Source organism: Balearica regulorum, chromosome 2, assembly GCF_011004875.1.
Source record: "Balearica regulorum gibbericeps isolate bBalReg1 chromosome 2, bBalReg1.pri, whole genome shotgun sequence".
NCBI classification, from domain to species: Eukaryota; Metazoa; Chordata; class Aves; order Gruiformes; family Gruidae; genus Balearica; species Balearica regulorum.
This window is the reverse complement of record NC_046185.1, coordinates 156,668,629-156,689,132: the sequence shown is the minus strand read 5'-3', so window position 1 is coordinate 156,689,132 and position 20,504 is coordinate 156,668,629. Positions and strand designations below refer to the sequence as shown.

Below are 20,504 nucleotides of genomic sequence, written 5' to 3'. Positions count from 1 at the left end.
CGCCTTTCCCAGCTTTATCTCTCCGTGTGATCTTAATGGCTGTACGTTCAACACACCAATGCATTTGATTTTCCATGGAAAAGGGCACAAGCCCACCTCTCTGTTTCTGTGGAACAGAGTGACATCCTACCTGCGCTGGCACGCTGCTCCGATGGGATCCCCCCAGCACAACAAACCAGTGGGAGATCGGGGAGTCGCTGGTCAGCACGCAACCCAGCTGGAGGGACGAGCCTGTGCTCAAAGATTGCTCATTTTAAATGTGTGGTGGCGTGGGAGGGGGCAACCTCTTCTCAAGAGGGAGAACTGGGTGACAGAAGACATTAGGGAGATGATAACTGTATTAACTGCTGAAAGGGCAGTGTTCAAAAGTTAAGTAATAATGCCCACAAATCTATTCAACAAATTGTAGTTGCATTCTTCCTCGATGTGGAAGGGTTGTTAAACTTTTTTCCTATTTAAGTTTAACATGCCTCAGTGGTTTCTTTTATTCAGTATTAGCTGCATTTGCTCCATAGGCATGTCAAACATTCAACATACTGTAAGTGATACCTCCTCACGGATCAGGGATCTGGGTGTTAGTTCTGCATGGATCACGAAACAGGGTGCTCCTCCCATGGTAAGCATCAGCTACATTAAAAAGTTCCATATTATAAAACTGTTCCTCGCACGCCTTGCATAAAATGCCTCAGCACACAAAAGAAAAATAGTGTCGTCTTCTGTACTTAAATCAGGTCTTGCAGTTGTGCGTCAAGTAGATCTCTTGCATCTAATTTATCACGCAGTCCCGTTTCTTTTCAAGACAAGAAATTAGACTGGCTGTAACAGGAGTTGTGCATTGCTAGAATCAAGACAGCAGAAGTCTGCTTCTACCTATGTTCCAGGCAGAATATATCACTTCCATTGTCTTTGCTCGTGCTTTCAGTTTCCCAGTAATTATAAAGCCTCGATACCCAATCACCAGCTGTTTAAGAAACACAAATATGGAAAATTAAGCCGTTACCTAATTTTTGCTGTACAGATGCAGAATTATCTAAAAGAGAGTCCCTACCATCTTCTGTGGCCTGGTTTTCCAGTTCTGAAGTAATGGTACTTCCATCCCTCCCTCCAGGGGACATACCCCTGGAAGAATAAAACTGCTTGGAGACATACCTAGATGTGATCTGAATTAATCCCTTTCATCTGTTTGTTCCTTTTGCCTCATGTAATGCCTCTCCCCTGAGCTATTTTTCTTTTTTTTCTTCTTCTTTTTTTTTTTAATTTAGCATTTGGAAACAATCTTTCTTCCTTCGCTTTAGTAGCCAATTCCTGATAACATGATGATACAACTGGGAGCATGACGGGTCCAAGAAAGTTTAGCATCCTTGCTTTTTACGGGATAGTCCACAAACACAACTGACTTGCTCGCAGAATGGCAGATTATTAAGATCAAGAAGGTTGATGCTCTGCACTAATGAGTTGAGAATGCCAAAAGATTTTTAATATGTTATTATTATGTACATATAATACATATTTATGTCTTTCTTATATTGCAGCAGAGGATCAGCCCTGAAGTCAGACATTTAACAAATAAGTAAACCCACAAATAAGTCTCTGTCTCAGGGAAGCCAGCAGCTGGGCGGCATCAAGGAAAACAGGTGGAAGAACAGGCAGAGAGGTGACTCGCAGGAGGCAACAGGAGCAAGGGCAGTTATTGCTGCATCAACACATAGCGCAGCAGAAGAATCCCAACAGCTTCTGAGTTACTACTGGGAGGCAACTGATACTATGGGAAAACAGCACTATCAAACCAACACTATCAAAGGTGAATTTTGGCTGAAAATTCTAGATCAGGCAATGCTAAGTATAGCAGTAGTATGCCAAGTAATTATACAGAGGAAAGGTTGGCAATTGCTGCCTTACAGGAAACTAGTAGTTGAAAGCACGAAAGTCTCTTATGAGTTTAATCAGACCTTTGTTGTAGCTGCCATGGAAACGAAGGATATACTGAGAATTTATTTCCTAATACGTGGCCTGTAAATACTCTGAGTAGAGATAATTTGGTAGCTACATCTATTGGAAATGCAATCAGGACATACTAAATAGGGTGAGACACGGTAAATGTGGTATCGTCAGAACAGATTACAGTTAGGCTTTGTCTTTTGATTGTCCTGGGCTGACAGCACTGACTTATTTTCAGGCAGATACAGGGCAAGTGATTTCATACAAATTGCTGTGTTCATCCAACACAGATCAGTCCTCGGAAAATCATCTCACCCCTGGGAATGTGAGAGTAAGTGAGTCCATATAAAAACAGATCCTTGCTGTGGGTGATGCTATAATGAAGCAGTCTCAGAATACTTTCACAGTCTCTCAGGGTATTACGATAGGAAAGTACAGAGCCTGAACAGTGTGACACCTAATTTCTCTCCAGCTGCAAGCAGGTGTGCTATTAATTCTGAAATATGGCACTCACAACAAACACAGTGAATACTCCACTGAATGCAACAACATCTGCTCTAAGATGACACTCATTTATAGGAGGGCTGTGGAGGTTACTAACAGAAACAAACTGTTGCTTACATTTCACGAAACAATTTAAGTGTCTAAGTTTCAGTCTTTGGGATGTTTAAACTATCAATACTGGGCCTCTGGTTTCACTGGGAACTGGGGATACACGGATATGCAGGGAAAGTTCTGCTGACTTTTCATGAATTCGGAGCCAAATTTTTGTTGACCTGCACAATTTTTGACAATGAAAAGTCAACATTTTAGAAAACGTCTGCACTTCTGTAACGTGCCACTGAAAAAGGCCTGACTCGTCTAGGATGCTGCAGCCAACAAACCCCACCAGTGCAGGAAAGTGCGCCGCGTGCGCCGCAAAGGGCTGTGCTTGCCATCAGTCAGCTGCTGCCAAGTACCTCCCGGGCATCTCCTGGCTGCCTCCTGGGGCACACGTGAAGAAGCCAGAAGCTTTGTATGTTCTCATGTGGTCAGGAGGCTTAACTCTAAAGAAGAAAAGCATGGCTGTCATCTCCCACTTGGGATGGCAATAGTGATAATCCATAATTCTGGGTGGAAGGAAGGTAAAAGCTGAACACGCAGATGGGAAAGCTGTACGGGCAGGCTGTGAAACACCGAGGTTATGCGATGGAAAGAGAGGACACCAAAATAGAAAACTGAACTCTTTATGACTCCACTGCTAGTTTTGCCTAAAGGCATAGTTTTTGCTTTACTTCGGATTCTTCAGGTATTATAATAAAGTTGATTTTAAAAAACTCTGAGATTTAAAACTGTATTAACTCTACACACAAGTGAAATAAAAAAACCCACCATGCAGGCCTCCCACTAATAATTTCCATCCCTCCATTTATTTATTATCTCATTTGTAATGCAATCTGGAAGTCAGCTTCACATAGTGACTTCATCTCAGGCCCCCTTATTATGCGATCTGAAGTAAATCAACTTTCTATTTGTTTCTCTCTGGAGATCCTTGAGTAATTTTCCCCAAGAGTTCTGCAATTATCCTTACAAATTTTTCTGCTGGGTCAAAAGCAAGGATGCGGTCATATAAATTACATCTTTGCAGAAGTTTTTCTTCAACCTCTTTTTTGCCCTGATTGAGTTGTAGCTTGAAATTAAGTTTGCAAGTAAGCTAAAGCAAATAGGAGATTAATTAATTTCTGAATAAGTGTGTCTAAAGCCAGGTTAATTAATTCAGATTAATTCTTCCAAGTAACCCTCGCTCATGTGAAGGGTTAACACATTCTTTGTTTTATGATGAGCCACCTTAATATGTATACACAGTCCCGTCTTGATACATAGCACATTCATCATATTTTTCTTTCTCGTTACTCTTTAGAGAAATGCTAAATGATAAGGGTTCAATAAAAATGATTCCTCAAATCTTCCCATTCCATCCTTTCCCTTACCATGCACTACAACTCTTATATTCTCCTAGGATAATTCTTCTTTGTCAGTTTTGACAAGATCACAGAATGAGATCTGGAATGTCCTTTCAAAAAGGTGAAATATGAAGTACCCATATATTTTAAAATCACCACGAGGTAAGCTGTAAGCACACAAAATATTAGCAACCTTTGCTACAGTTCATACACACACTTACCTCATGGTAAATGAGAACAAATGCACGGTAAGGCATGGACCAAAGCTCCTAGAGCAGAGCAGCTCAGCTACCTAGAGGCTGGTGCCAACTTCTCCTCTAGGATTGGGGTCTACAGGAAACATTCTTTCATTGCTAGCTCCCTTATTTCAAATGCCCCTCAAACCTAGCCTGGGAAGATTTGGTTTGAAGTTTAATGAATCCATGCTCAGCATAAGCTGTTCAGTTTTTTCCCTTTTGAACTGCAGTGTGGGAAAGGTGGCTCAGGAATTTGAGCCGGGAGAGTTGTAGTTAGGATGCGTTTGTTTTGGCAGTATCTCCAAAAATCTCCTATATTAAGATGTCTTTTAAAAGAAGTGCTGAGTGTGCTTGGAAAAAGAGCTGTTCTCTGCAGTGGTGGGATCTCTGGGGCAGGGGTTGGCAGCCCTCCAAGAATGGTGTACCAGACTGATTTTTTTCTTTCTCATCTTCAGAAGTTAAACATACGGGGAAAAAATCAGCAAGAGCGAGTGGAAGAAGGAAGGTGCTTCCCACCCAGAGCCCAGGTACCACAGCCACCTTACCAGCAGTGCCTTTCCTCCACGCTGCCAGGCGAGGGATGCTGATTCCACATAGGGTATTTCTCAAAACACTCCACTTCTCAGCTCCCAGCTCTATGCTCATCCACTGCTGTGCCTTTTAAAATCTGTCCACATAGTTCATGTAGCACACGTGCTCTTGTTTGCTGGTCTTTCCTCTAGGACACTGTGAACCCCCAGACATAGAGCTAATGTGATTTCACTTACGCTGCCACATCATTTCTGACATCTGGAAAACTCGGTTTTTAGAGCTCACTGGTCTCATTTTTCTTAAGCATTGCACTTGCTCCAGGCAGTGCAGAACACTGGTCATCTTCAAGGCCTCTTAGAGACCTCATGAGAAATCAGGGACTTAATAAATTTGGCCCAACACATCTGTCATATCCTCATCTCATCATTCTACAGCAGAAATCATAGAGCCAAGAGCTGCTATCACATTCCTAACACATATGTGTGCATATGAACATATTACACTGCATTCCCTATCATTTAATGTTTATTTTTTTAGGTTTTGATTTTTATTGGTGCATACTTTTTGTGGTTTTTTGGGTTTTGTTTGGGTTTTTTATTGTGTGTGTGTTGTTTTTTTCTTACCGATAGGCATGGAAACAGTAAAAGCCAGGTCCAGGCACATGAGAAGGTTCTTCGGTTTTCATCATTGGGATGGAGAACTGATGCTTTTTGTTTTGGCATAATCTAAAGGTCTTGGGGGTGTCCCTTTGACAAAGTGAAGTTGGTAAGGACCTGACATTTCATTTCTCCATGTGTTGAACACCCAGCTGAGGGAAGATAACACACTTGTTCTCTGGAGGGGAATTAAAAAGGGTGCTGCAGGTCTCTGAAGCAGAGTTGCTCTCTGAACCCCTCAGGCCATGACCAGCTGAGAAATGTGGATCTGGGGGAGATTTATTGTGGTCAAGAAAACAATTTCTGATCAGGAGGATCTGCCCAGTTTACCCCTGGGGTATTTCCTCAGGAGCTGCTGTACTGTGCTGCAGCCTTTACGTGGCAGTAGAGCTCAGCTCTGCTTCAGGCCACCAGCCAGCCAGCCAGCCACAGGCAAGGGGCCAAACGCCAGAAGCGTATTACTTCAGGGCTACACTGTGGAGAGGTTACAGATCACTATTTTAAGCACCAAATCAGTAAGACCGTTCTTCCAAAAGCAAGACGGACTACATGGTGGTATTTTAAATACAGGTGGCAGAAGTTTCAGGTCCTTCTACAAAGGATTTCGGTGTCAGCAGGAGCAGAATGTAGCCAATGCTAACCACGGAGCAAACAGGTCCCTAGTGACTGGATAGAAGACATGTAGGGCCAACATCCTCTGAAAATCTCAGTATTATTTGACTAAGTTAGTTCATTTAGACAGCACGATAAGACTGTGAAAGCTAAGCCACTCAGGTTACCCACTTGTTTACTCCACCATGTAATTCCTATGTCGTTATCTCAACACACTATACCAAATTCATGGATCTGCAGCTTCCAAAAGTACCTGAGAAACTGCACTAGGGAAGCGAAGCTGTATGTCCAACTGCAGCTACATCTACACAACCATTATTAACTTCATACTCAAGTCTGTCCCTGATTTTGAAGTCACATCACTTGAGCCAGATGCTGACATCTATTCTGCACGCAGAGGCACAAATTAAGTGCAAGGCAGTTTTCCTTTGACTGGGTTTTCTTGCCTGAAAAACCACTGGCCAGAAAAGCCTCTCAGCAAAAGTTACTGATCCGGCCTACAGCAACATTTGGCTTCAGTGTCATCTGAAGCCCCCAGATAATGTTATAGTACAGGCACCAGCTAAGGAAAGGCAGCTGCTAAGAGGATCTACGTTTGGCAAGCCTTTCCAAATACTGTTTCTAACTGAGTAAATACTAAGCGGATCTTCAAATTCAGTAGTAAACAAATAAAAAGTGCTTCTGAATTAATATCAGCTACATTTGTATACAGTAAATAATATAGCTTAACCCTGCACTGATTCAGTTAGTACACTCATAGCACTATCTGTTTCTCTAGACATCCGAAAGACGATCAAAGAAGCTGACATTTTGAAACATAATGATTTCAGGATCCCTTCCTGTGTAAAAAAGAAGCAGCCAGGAAATTTTAAACCTTTCTGGTTTTAAAGAATTAGTCTAAATTCCCAATGTAGGCTGAATTCTAAAATCAAATTATCTTAAAATGCAAAATGTACTGAGAACATTCAGGAAAAAAAAGAGCTTCCATAAACTCAGAGCCAATTTTATTTAGAATATAAAAATCACAGAAACCAGGTTTTCCAAATTATAGTGCTGAAAAAATCTGTTACGACATTAATGAAATAATAATAATAAAAAAGACTGAAGTAAGAAAATAGGTAGGGATTTAAAATGTCACAGTCTGACATTTTCCATAATAAAAGAGCATTAGTTGAAGGTGATATTAGTGGCAGCAATGATTTTGAGTCTCCAAAGAGAGTTCATTAAACAATCTTCACTGACATCTAAATTTATGTAAAAAGCAAAGGCATGGAAGGAGAGTTGGACGACTTTCAGGATGTTAGACTTCCAATTAGGAAAACCTTACCAAGAAGAGACAGAAAAGGACTTTGATCAGTTGGAGTAGAGGATTTGTTTGCAGATGCTAATTGAAATAAATTGTGCAAAAAACCTAAGGAAGTGAAATATTTTCCTAGAAGTGAATTACTTATTGGTTAAAGACTGTGTATTCATTTTGGTTTGGGCCTTTTCCATGAAGATGTGCCAAATATGATAACAAGCACTGAAAGTGGGTAACAGCTAGGATCTAACAATCACAGTACGATCAGAGCAGAGATGCTGGAGTATTAAGCACAGCAAAACAACAAGGGAAACGAAGACTTCTATCTGAAGCAAATCTGAAACTGAAGACAAGATAACCAGAAAGAAATCTGACTTGCAAGTTTGCAACGTGCAGTAATAGAAGGTAGGAGTCACGAGATGAAGAAGGAAACGGACTTCTGATCTCACGGGGGCAATGTATAGAAGGGGAGAACACAAATCAGGATAGGAACATTGCACTGTATCTTAGCAAAGCTCCTCCGAAACTAAATTTGAAGAAGATGATCTGATAACTTTTCAAAATTGAAATGGAAGTTCACATTTAAGTTCATTGACATTTGCCACATACAGTTTTATTTTGAGTGAATGAAGATGCGGTAGCTGTTCAAACCAATTTGCTGGAGAGCTCCGTGACTTGCTGAGGAGTCATGCTATACAGCAATCAAGGTAGAAATTCAAAACCCTGCCATAACCCCCAAAATACTGTCAAGCTTTCCAGTTTTAACACCAAGGACATTTTCAGAGCAGCAAGAGAGATCTGAATTTATAGAATAGTCCTGACTCTCTTAGGCTGAGACTCCTGCACTAACAACAAGCAACAACCCTTTGCACTCAATTCCTTACTTTTCCTCTCCGCAGCAAAGCTTGTGTCTTTATTATTTCTATATATCACCACACCACTTTGCCCCATTCCTAAGGCAGGACCTCATGTACCACTTCACTGACCAAACACTCTCCTTTTAAGGCAGCAGGCAATGACCGAAACCAAGAGCAGCAACACCAACTCTGAGCATTCCTGGGGCATCAGGAGGGACACACAGGGAGGATGTGCATGGTGGCTCCTTTCACCCATCCCCAAACTGACTCAACATCTTAGTTTTTACAAATGGCAAGCACAGCTCAAGCAGACAACTTTCAACGCACAAATACAGATATTTTTAACAGAACTGCTCTGGAGAGTGACAGCTTGGAGGTTTGAAGACCACGGGTTGCACACTCATAAACTAGGCAGTTTCAGGAATAGTATTTTTACCTGTTTAAAAGAACTGGGTAGAAATCACAAGATTTTTAGTATAATGTGGGAGAAGCTTCTAGGAGCTTACGTGTCAAGGAATTATTACACAGATCCCACAACCATTATTCACTGAAAAACTGGAAGCATCTACAGTGTGAACCCAAGGTTTCTGAGGGGAGAGGGGAGTTTTTCAAATTTATCAAAATGGTCTGGACATATATGAACTTTCTCTGCCAACATTTATAATTTAATTTTCCTTTAACTGGGACCAGCAAGCTTTTTGACTAATGGAATGAACCAGAGATATGTTATAAAAGGTTTAATAAGGAGTTCTCTATAATTTTCCAGTTGTGTCACTGCAATGAGTCCGACTGCATCCAGCGAGATGCATCTCTCAAACATAATCCAGAACTTCCACAGTTGGCTCCTTGGTGCCTTCCACAACCATCAGTCCGTGGCTCCTGACTCTCAGCCCACAAGGGTCTCCCTGCCACAACAGTTGATGGGTGCTGCTGTCTAGAGCTCCTTACTCTGCAGCTGCAAGAGAGGCAGCAGCAGACAAACCAGCCCGTGGCCTCTGAGAAGTGTGCTTATACTGCAGCAGTCCCTGTAGCCGTTGAAGCATCAGCCAAGCATACCTACCCCTCATCCAGTTAAGGTGTAGTACAGGGAGTTTATGCCTTCAAAGGTAAGAGTAAAGCAGTTTCAGAGCTCACTTTTCCTTCAGTTATAAACCAATCACTTCCTTCACTTTGTGTTATGTCTGGAGCAGCATCGTGAAGAGACTTGGATCCCATTCATTTAGAAATGAGATTTTACCCTTTTGTTCGGCTCTGAAATTAATTTTACCTTCCCTTAATCAGTGCTTCTATTTAGGGCATAATGATGCTCCCATCTTGCTGTACTTCAAATTAAATATTTTTCTTACAGCATTCACCGAATTAGAACCAGTACAATAAAGTCCAGCTGTGCCACAAAACCACAGACTGGTGGAGGTCAGCAGAAACTTCTGGAGATCATCCAGTCCAACTTCCCTGCTCAAAGCAGGGTCACCTACAGCAGCTTGCTTGGGGCCATGTCTGGTGGGGTTTTGAACTGCTCCAAGGATGGAGACACCACAATCTCTCTGGGCAACCTGTGCCAGTGCTTAACCATTCTTAAGAGTAAAAAAGTGTCTTCTTACGCTTAAATGGAATTTTTCACATTTCAGTTTGTGCCCACTGTTTCTTGTCCTGTTACTGTGCACCACTGAGAAGAGTCTGGCTCCATCTTCTTTACTTCCCCTATCAGGTACTTATACACACGGATAAGATCCCCCCGAGCCTTCTCTTGTCCGGGCTGCACAACCCCAGCTCTCACAGCCTCTCCTCACATTTGAGAGGCTCTATTCCTTAATCATCTTTGTGGTCCTTTGTTGGACTCACTCCAGTATGTCCATCTCTCTCTTGTACTGGGGAACCCAGGACTGGACCCAGCACTCCAGATGTGCCTCACCAGTGCTGAGCAGAGGGGAAGGATCACCTCCCTCGACCTGCTGGCAGCATTCCTCTTAGTGCAGCCCAGGAGGCTGTTGGCTGCCTTTGCCATAAGAGCACCTTGCTAGCCCACGTTAACCTTATTGACCACAAGGACTTCGCTGCCAAGCTGCTTTCCTGACGGTGGGCCCCCAGCCTGTCCAAGTGCATGGGGTTATTCCTCTCCAGGCACAAGACTGCATATCCCTTTGTCAAACTTCACTAGATTCCTGTTCGGCCACTCCTCCAGCCTGTTCAGATCCCCCTGAATGGCATTACACCCATCTGGGTTATCAACCACTCCTCCCAATTTGGCATCATCTGCAAATGTGTGAAGGGTGCACTCTATCTCACCAGCAAGATCACTAATGAAGCTATTATGAAATACTGGAGCCAGTATTTACCCCTAGAGTACACCATTAGAAACTGGTGTCCAGCTGGACTTCGTGCTGCTGATCATAACTCTCTGAGCTCAACACTTCAGCCAATTTTCAGTCCATTATCTAATCCATACTTCACCAGTTTGTCAATGAGGATGTTATGACAGACAATGTCAAAAGCCTTTCAAGGCTTACAACATCCACTGCTCTTCCCTCAATCTCCAAGGCAGTCATCTCATTGTAGAAGGCTATTAGGTTGATCAAGCATGGATTGACCAGCATAAAAAGAGGACTTCAGAAATCCATGCTGACTACTGCCAATCACGTCCTTGTCCTTCATATATTTAAAAATAGCTTCCAGGATTATTTGCTCCACCACCTTCTCAGAGACTGAGGTGAGGCTGACTGGCCTGTAGTTTCCTGGATCCTACTTCTTGCCATTCTTGAAGACAGGAATGAATCTTGCTTTCTTCCAGTCTTCAGGAACCTCCCCTGACTGCCACAACCTTTCAAAGAATTGAGAGTGGCCTCACAGTGACACTGCCCAATGATGCATCCCATCACGTCCCATAGACTTGTACATGTTCAGTTTGTTCAAATGTTCCCTGTCCTGATCCTCCTTCACGGAGGGTAGGTTTTCGTTGCTCAAGATTTTCCCACTGCTCTCAGGGGCCTTGGATTCCTGAACACAAGTCTCACCAGTAAAGACCAAGGCAAAGAAGACATTAAGTAGCTTGGCCTTTTCCATGCCCTTTGTCACCTGGTCCCTTGCCCCATTCAGCAGTGGGCCCACATTTTCCCTAGTCTTCCTTTTGCTGCTGATGTGCCTGTCGAAGCCCTTCTTGTTGCCCTTCATATTTGTTGTCAGATTCAATTTCAGATGTACTTTGGCTTTGTAACTCCACCCCTGCATGCCCGGACAGTGCCTCTGTATTCATACAACGAATATTTCCCATGCATAGCTACTACATGAGTTTACAACAAAATTCTTTTTAAAAAAGCAAAGAACGGAACGAGCCATTTCAAATTTTCATTCCAATTCTGTGGTCTTCAGTTCTACTTACCCGATCTATAGCGCTCATCCCGTGACCCTGAGGACCTGCGACGGTGATATCGAGAGGAAGAGGACGGAGTAACAGGAGTTCGACGTTCTTGTGGTAATGCCTGGTCCACCCCTGCATTAATAAAAAACAAATCAACCAGCTCATTCTGATTGAATTCCAGAAGCTTAATAGAGAGGAGGAGTTCTAGCCTATACTAGAAGTAGAAAATGAACAGTCAGTGGCTAAACCATGTCATGTCCATTGGTTACTCAGTACTTGCCTCTGGTCAGCTTTTCCAGTGTGGTTATTTTCCTGGTTCTCTCTAATACAACCTTTTTCCAGGATCATAGACTACGTAAGTAAACCCGGTGATTTTCTTTTTTTTTTTTCCCTAAACAGGTGACCTTTCACAAAGTAGTATTCAGGAAATACTTTAATGTGCTAATAAAGATGGACACTATTGCAATGGACCTTGAAGCTTTCCTGCGAATTGGTTAAAAACAGTTCCTAAGAAGACTTAGCCAGTGCATATTACTTAAAATCTCATGTGGTTGGATGATATCAGCTGGTGACAACACAATACTAACCTATGGAAGCTAGATAACCTGTGGGAAGGGAACCATATTAATATCTATAGGTATTTTCAGCTATCAAGGGCCAGAAAGTAAACAATAACTGCACCAAACCAGGCTGAAAACAATAACCTGTTCCAGCAAAACAATCAAAACAACTCAGCCTTAAAATGTATATACCTGGAGCATACCAGTGTGCTGGGCCTAAACATCCAGTATTTAAGATTCAGACCTTCTATTATTCCCTTTCTCATAGCACATTTGTGGGTTTTTTTAAAATAGGTATTTTCTTGAAGGCTCCTTCAACGACAGTAGTGGTAGAGCAGCAGCATTGTACATAAACACTTCTAGAAACTAATGTTCCTTGACAACTTCCACAGAAGAGTGAAGTGAGTTACTTAAGCAGGAAAATTCAAACAAACAATAGGAAAAGAAAGTAAACTTGCACCTGTAATAGTGCCATAATATGTAACCCTGCTCTCTTCCAGGGAAGAACCTGAGCGACAAGGCCAGCACGCGATGCGTTCAGCTTAGAGTTAATAAAGCACAGAGCCGTAGGCACTGTGATGCACTGGGGCAAAAACCTAGGAGTACCTAAAGACAGGAAATTAATTCTCTATTTTTGCCTTTAAAAAGTAGTTACACACTATGTGTAACTGTAAGGACAGAAGTAAAACTGGCCTCTTGTGTTTAGGGTTGACGATAGGAAAGATCTGTTAAAATTACTTAATTAAATGATTAATAATTAAGTATTCAAATGGATGACTAATAAATTGAAATTGGATTAAACAAAACAAAGCTTGGAAATATGTTTAATTTTCTGATTAAAACACAATGTAAAAATTCTCCACTACTATTTCTGAACTATTCAATGCCTGCTTATTGGAGAGGGATAAGAGTTTATGTTTGTGGAAACAAGAATTTTTATGCAGAATATAGATCAACTGAAAATGCTATGTTGACTTCAATCAGTCTCGATTATGTTTCAATAGACTCTTTACAAAGCATCTTTTTAAAAAAGCTGGCATTGTACATTTATTTCTTTGTGACAACAAACTGAATTCGAAAAACAGCTTCCCTCTTAAATCTTTGGAATATCAGCTATGTCAAGTCAGCTTTGATTTTGTGGAGAAGTGGCTGGTTGGCTAAAAAACATACTTGGAGTAAAATCTCATAGGCGCATAAAAGACAGAGTGAATCCATAAATTTTCTTCTACTCAGATTGTGATTAATAATTCATACTCTTAAATCAAATGAAATGTCTTCATTTAACTGCTCTGTCTCCACACTATAGTGCTGTGTAATTTCACTTGCCCTCAAGCCTATGATGCTATGAACCTAACTTCTGAATCATTGAAATAATCAGAAGAAATATTTTCTCCTTATGTGCATATTTAGAGATTTTCCTTCTTTATTGGGTGACCCTGAGAACCAGCAATATAAAGTTAACAATAATTTTGATCGACAATTTTTTAGAAATTATGTTTCAGTCTGTACAAGATGCTAATCACCATTATTCATCTCAGTCCCTATCCATATTGTCAGGAATGAAATACTCTCTGGAAATCAGCCATATTTACAAAAATCCTAAAAAAATTCCCAAAATCATCCACCTAAAATTGCTGCTGTGTGACAGAGGTTTTGTGAAGAAAGCGGTGCCACAACTTCCCATGGTAAATGACTTGTGTAGGGCAATGGCATGTGGAGAAGAACAAAGAAAAATAATCGAGGTGTTGCTATCAAAGTACATCATCATGATCATGCAGGAAAAGGGGACTGAATGCACCCTTCCTATAACAAAAACCACATGCAATAGGCCTTAGAAACATTGAGGAGAAATTAAACTGTGAGGAAAAGCACCAGTTTCAGAGGTGTGCAGTTGCTGTAGGAGGTAGACCTGAAAGCTGTTGGACAAAATACATTCAAGCCTGTGGTTTCCTTCTCCTGACCATGTGGCTATGAGATACCTCAGGTGTCTCAGTCTCTTCTTCCGCAGCTGTGGGCAATGCATAAAGCTCTTTTTCAAGGTGTAAAAGAGACGGTGCATGTAAGGTAACCTCAAACAGTGACCCTGCCGTTGCAGAGGACAGCAGGACGCCCAACTGGCCAGGCAGCACTGCTGCCCCAGGTACCCCCAGCACTGCAAAGGGCTCTTCCCTCCTCCGGTTCACTGCGGAGATTACGCTGCTCCTTGTTCTTACTATAGCTACAGAAACCTCTCAGCTAATCTTAAAATTAAGATACTTTAACTAGTTTACCTCCCTCCTACTTCATATATGTGTGTGTGTTCTTGTAAGTCAGTCTGTTCTGACACAATGGGCAATGTGGAGTTTCCCTCAAAGAGCTAGGAAAGAGACAGCTCCAGCATCCTGCACTAGGAGTCATTTAAGGCCATAGCAAACTAAATGAGAATATCAAAGTATCTTCTGCTTTTATGAGGTCTGGAGATCATTTGATGGCTTTAGTTCCCACTTTCCATGAATATAAAAACAGCGAATAAACCTCTACCCAAGTACGGAGCAGGACACGTGAACTTGGCTCACCAACAGCACTGATTTACATGAGGAAGTTAATTCTGCACTAAAAGACAGAGGGGAAGCTCTCCATCAGCCATCTGTGGGGAGACTTCATTTTGTACTAAGTTCCTTTAACGTGAGAAACCACAAAGCGTCACCCAGCTTTGCAGAGACAGTAAGAAACCTGATGATGGTTCCTTACTGAAGGGGCTGGAGCAGGCATTAGCTGGCACTGCCTGGACTGACACCTTCGCTTCCCGAGCACCCGCGCCCTCGCACAGCACCAACGATGGTGTGAGACAAAGTACACAATAGCGAAAACCTACATGCTGCCATTCCTGAGCGATGGGTAGGAGTAAAAGCCATACAGAATAATGAAAATCATGAAATCAGTGAAGTGCTGCCATAAATAGCGAAGCGGTGTTAACAGCAGAATTGTTCACCTCCGTGGAGGCTCTACCAATACAGCGCAGTAACAAGCATCTTTTTTTTTCTTCTTTTTCATTTCTACTTCTGAACATAACTAAATCCAAAAAATTGATAGCTTTCGCGGCCAGCACACAGGGTCTGTGAGTTAAGTGCTAATGCTTGTTCAAGTGCAGCTTCACCCTGATGCATTTGTGAACTGGCGGAAGCGGTGGCGCAATGGGCTTTGAGAATTCATACTTGGATCGATTCCTAAATTTAAGGAGGCGGCAGAGTAATGAATGGCTTTCATAAAAGAAAGGACAGTGCCACGCCAGTGCCCTGTGCGCAGACACAATCACAGGCACTGTCAAACTGGTATCATTCTGAATAATGCCATAGTCTACCCAGTCTTCAACTGAAACAGGACTTTAAAAGGTAAGCATAATTAGCACTAATGATTGACTCATTACAAGTCATGAAGAATTTCAGCAAAACAGATATGCCTGGAATACAGTTATTTTATATAAAAGGCTGAGAAATCAGTGCTTTATGCTCATCACATTACACATAAGCATTACCAGGTGCACCGGAGCAAACAGCCACGCTCTTAATACAAGCATTAGTTCGTTTATCTAATGCTGCTAAAGTGGGATTCAGCTTGCAGATTAAAAGACACCTATATTTAGGTGTCAAGAAGGTGCTTAAGCTAAGCTCCCATTACGAAAAATAGAGATCCAGGCCAGGACTCAGGAGTCTGAGCAGAGGCGTCCAATGCCTTTTCAGATGTTGTGAGCTATGATATCTGGCTTGACCAGAATCACGTATGTCCCCTTTAAGTCTGGTTTTGCATGTGGTCGCTCTGTGCAGATGTCTCTGATATCGTAGGAAACCCTGAACAGTGTTAGACACCTATCTTCAGGCAACTCCATGAGCCCAGTGGAGCCCGGAGAGCTGCGCAGGCCGTCAGTGCAGGTATCTGCCTTGGAATAAGCTGAAAAGCTCTCTGGGTGTCATCAACTGAATTAACTGTGTCTCTTCACATAAGAATGGGAGCTTAAATACCAGGTTCATAGGCAGACAACTTAATGCAGATATATCAAGCTACAAATCCTAATCTGCAAGCTCGATCCTGCCTTGACTGTGTTTAGCTAAAAAATGCAAGAGCCTCAGTAAATCTATTTAAGCAACACCACTGCAAGCTGGATAGCATTCATTTTAAGTGCATGGAAGGCACAAAACTGTCAGCTGGAAGCAGGCTTCACCTCCTTCCTTCCTTTTTTTTTTGCCTTCACCTCTTTGTTCCTCCTTTATTTATTATTTCTTTTTGTAGCTAAATTGCAGTGCTATGTGCTGATCATGTGGCAATAGCTGCATGGCCCTCTCCAACAGAGGACAATTGTTTCCTTAATGACAGCTGACAAGTTACTTTGATGTATCTCTTATTCCTACATCTGTGTCAAATTTTTGAATCTAAAAATATTTAAAAGCTGAAATGTCTAATTGACAAGAAATAGAAGGCGTTCTCAGATACTGGCTACACTTATTGTTCTAAAACTAACTTACAGCATGACCCCAGGAGAGAGCTGTAGGATACACCCAGCAACTCCAGGGCTAGTGGGAAGGAAGGCAAACAGTGTTGGTAGTGCAGTTTTAAGAAACAGTATTTACCTTCCGTTCAAAGTATTTCCTGAGCTTCTATGCAACAGCTCGTGGCTCAGCTTTAAAAGCAAAGCTAGGTGATGAACACACCGTGTATTTGGTAAACAGGTTAAATGTCACACCGCCCCCATGGAACTCGTTACGTAGCCTGGCATTTCACTCTTCCCATCAATTGTAAATCTGAGTAATGAATTCACTAGATAGTCTCATAGCTTCAGTGTACGATCTGAAGATTCTTTTAGGAGAACATGTAGGAAAATGCTACCCATCCACCTAGCACATTAACCAATGTGCTGGTCAAATTATACCACAGATAAATTTGGGCAGTATTGTGAATTCCAGCGGTTTCTCTTTTTGACAGTGGCACCCAGCTCTTCACATGCCTCCACGTCCACTGCTCCAGCACAGGCAAGCTTTGTTTCAAGGCCCTCACGAGTGTGTTTCCTTTCCACCCTCCACTGCTCACCTCTGACCGAGCCATCTTCTCTCATCCATTTGTTAGATTTTTAGACCAACATCTTCATCATGTTTCCTCCTATGCTCTTACATTTCACAGATGGTCTCCATGGACATCAACAGATATTTCATTGAAATTCTTCAAATTCTTTGAAAAGCGCCCCGACTCTGATGTGTACTAAAAATATCCTCCCAAAAAAACCATCATGCTGAGCGCTGAATCCACTACCAGCATTACTAACTGATTTCATCATGTACTCATTTCTTCCCTTACACCCATTTTTTGGCTTTACTATTAGGGTGTAAAGACTTTGAAGGAAGGCAGTTTTACTCTGTGTTTGAACAAGGTTTAAAATTATGAGGTTTTACTGCAGGATAGGAAACAGAGGTGCCATCATAAAACAAAGAATGCATAAAACGATAAATGGGCTCTCAGCATGGCAAGAGCGAAGCAGTAACCATCACACTTCAGGTGATGGCATCAAGGGGTAGTTCTCAGATGCTTTCAGAACATTTTCCTTTTTAATCAAACTAAGCTCTGCAAGGCATCCACCAATTCAAACCAAAACTCTTTTTGAAAAACAAGACTTACTAAGCATTCATCTATGTGCCATAGTTTCTCATCTGTGAAACATCTGTCACACTTTTCAGAAATGTGTCCATGAGTTGTGCAATGCATATGCCTTTCAATGAGATCCATGTTCTCAACACACATATATGCTTTGAATTGCCCCGTCATGGTTGTCCCTTGATAGGATCTTTAAGAATTAGGAAGGCAGATGTTATAGGAATACTTAGGAATACTCATTGTTATTATTAATAAAGTGAATATATGAGGGTTTTTTTCAATTCCAGAATTAAGCCTTGTTTAAGCGTTTCTTTGCAATCTTTGCAATCCAAATAATGTTGCAATCCAAATAATGGCTATGGAAGAGAAAATGAAATTGTAATCGCCAAGTTTACTTTGAGTGTCCAAAGGGCTAGCAGCAGGAATAGCTGAAAGCAAATGTATGCACACATACACACAGAAAAGTATGCAAATATATGCACACATTAGAGATATATATAAATCTACGTGTCATGTTAGTAACAGAGGCTATGGAAATTGGTTCCAGCAATTCTACAGAAAATCCTTTCTTCATAAGGTAAAGGGATCTTCTGTGTGAATGTATTATCTTCTCTGCACTGCGTGGCTTGAAATCTGCCTGTGCTGGTGCTGTCGGGGCTCCAGCAGCAGGAGATGCAGTCATCTGTCTCTAGGCCTGTGAAAGGAGCAGCAGGTACCTTTTAAACACTGCATCTCGCAGGTTTATTAGCCATAATAAATAAAGCACTGGTGACTGGTCTACATGGTTACGCTACAAATAGAGCTACACTGGTGGTACCAATGATGGGAAATTACAGAAAGTAATCTAGTGTAGACACAGCATTTGATTAAGAGAGAATGAACCACCCATGTCTAAGCTGTTAGAAGGAAAGCTTAATTGATAACAACATCATCTCTGTTCTGTGAATGAATAATCAAATTTCCTGGCAAAAGACTGGAAGCAAATTGGGCAAAAACACAGTTTATGAGGGATGCAGGTAATTTAGTTATTTTTCTTCTAGGGAGGGTTTCTTTTTAAAGCGGGCAAGCAGTTGTCCACATGTTATCTTACCCAGAACTGACTGATCTAATCAAGATAATCTTCAGAAAGATATTCTGAAATAAATGCCTGTTTAAGTGGTTATTCTTTCAGCTCTTGGCTGTCACAGCTCCTCTACGGAGGCAGTACGAGAAAGGTCACAGCACAAGAGATATTGGGATACAGGTGCAGATAATAAAGGTCCAGATTCACTATTATTTTTAGATGTCTGACATACAGGCACGCTAAGAAAAGAAAAACTGCTCTGTGTGGAACATCTCCAGCTACAAACTGACATCCCGAGAAAGTGTTTTGAGGAAACAAAGCTGTACTTTTGTCTCCCTAAGTTAAAGCAGGTGGGGATTTAATGGGAAAGAAAAAGGGGGCTCCCCTTATCCATTCTCCCATTAACACTGCCAAACACAGCATATCCGTTCCGGATTTCTGGATGTTCGACAGCCCGGCTGGAACAGTACAAATGTCCTTTGCATATGTGCAGCCTGTGCAGCATCTGGATGTGTCAGACCTATTGTGCATACACTGTGGAGTCAACTTGCAGATGTGCAGCAGATCCAGCACGTCCCTCATGTGTCAGACACACCGCACATTTGCTGTGCACCTTATGTGACATTATTCTCTCTGGGATTGTCCTGTCAAAAATAGGGAGCATAACAGTGAACTCCCACATCACCTGGTAGAGTATCAGCTACACGGCTGCCGAGCTTCCCCTTTCGGATTAGGATTATACCTATTCCTGAAAGGTAACAGCTCTCCCTTTCTAAAATGACAGCATCCCCATGAGCACAACAAAAAGACCTCTGGCAAATATCAAGATTTATATATGTGTGTTTACACAGGTATATAGCCAACCCTTCTACTGCCTACATTTAACACTTAGATGGCTTTATCATTAATTCTATTAAACCTGAAATTACATTCTCATTTTGCAAAAAATCTTGGGCAGGGGAAGTTAAACATGTCAGACCGAGGGAACCTGACTTGGAGCAGCCCCACGTAAGAGAAGAAATACAAACACTATGGTCAGAATCTGATACGGATCTCCTCTATAGCGTTATAGCAAATTGGTTTGAAAATAAGCGGGGAAGGGTTTCTCGAAGGGATCATCTTTTTACAGGTATGTCTTGTCCTGACAGAACTGCAAATCTTATCTTCCCTCTATAGCCATCTCTTACACTGTGTCTGGAAGGCCTTGTGGGAGCACGGACAAGCACACAGGCAAGAGTGTGATATCTTTCATGTGCCCACGTGTCTGGCAGGAGAAAATCTGGTGTCTTGGGGGGCCTGTGAAACCTCTGCAGCCTTGCTACAAACCCAGGGCGTAGGAGCAGACTGCCTGCCACCAGCCACAGGTCACCCCAGAAGGCAGGACGGGTATCTGCTGAAGAGCACAGCTACGCAGGCATGGCTGGGGTCATGCTGTGCCTGTCCACGCTGCAGCCATGTAGCCCTGCAGAATATTCTTCCTCCAGCCTGCTCTGCCAGCAAAGATGCCTGTTCCTAAAAGTCAGTCTGCTTCTGAATGGTTTGGATGCAAGCGGAGCTCAGGCGGAGATCTCTACTTGAAAATAGCACAGAATAAGGGGTGCTCAGATTTTTACAGCTTCCTCCGGATTCTGGTGGGCTTGGACCTGTCCAGAGCTCTGTACAAAGGCAGTGCCAAAAAGGGAATTAGAAACATATGCCTTCCTGTGTTTCGCCAGCTTATTGTAAGAAACCTCTTCCAAAGTATCCACGGTATGGAAGCTAGAGAGACGTTAACATGTTCAAATGTTACTACGAAGGACTATTCCTTCTGCCTTCCCACCACTTCACTCTTGGG

The 20,504-nt window shown here is 42.1% G+C and overlaps 1 protein-coding gene across 6 annotated transcripts in view; it reads right to left on the bottom strand.

Annotated features, from left to right (window-relative positions):
• The window catches only part of DIP2C (disco interacting protein 2 homolog C), a 330,556-nt gene that overhangs the window by 126,020 nt on the left and 184,032 nt on the right, over positions 1 to 20,504 (bottom strand). For all 6 annotated transcript variants that reach the window (XM_075746603.1, XM_075746605.1, XM_075746604.1 and 3 more), the window contains one exon: positions 11,450 to 11,560. In XM_075746603.1, coding sequence (XP_075602718.1) covers positions 11,450 to 11,560 — 111 coding nt within the window. The remainder of the gene's footprint in view (positions 1 to 11,449; positions 11,561 to 20,504) is intronic.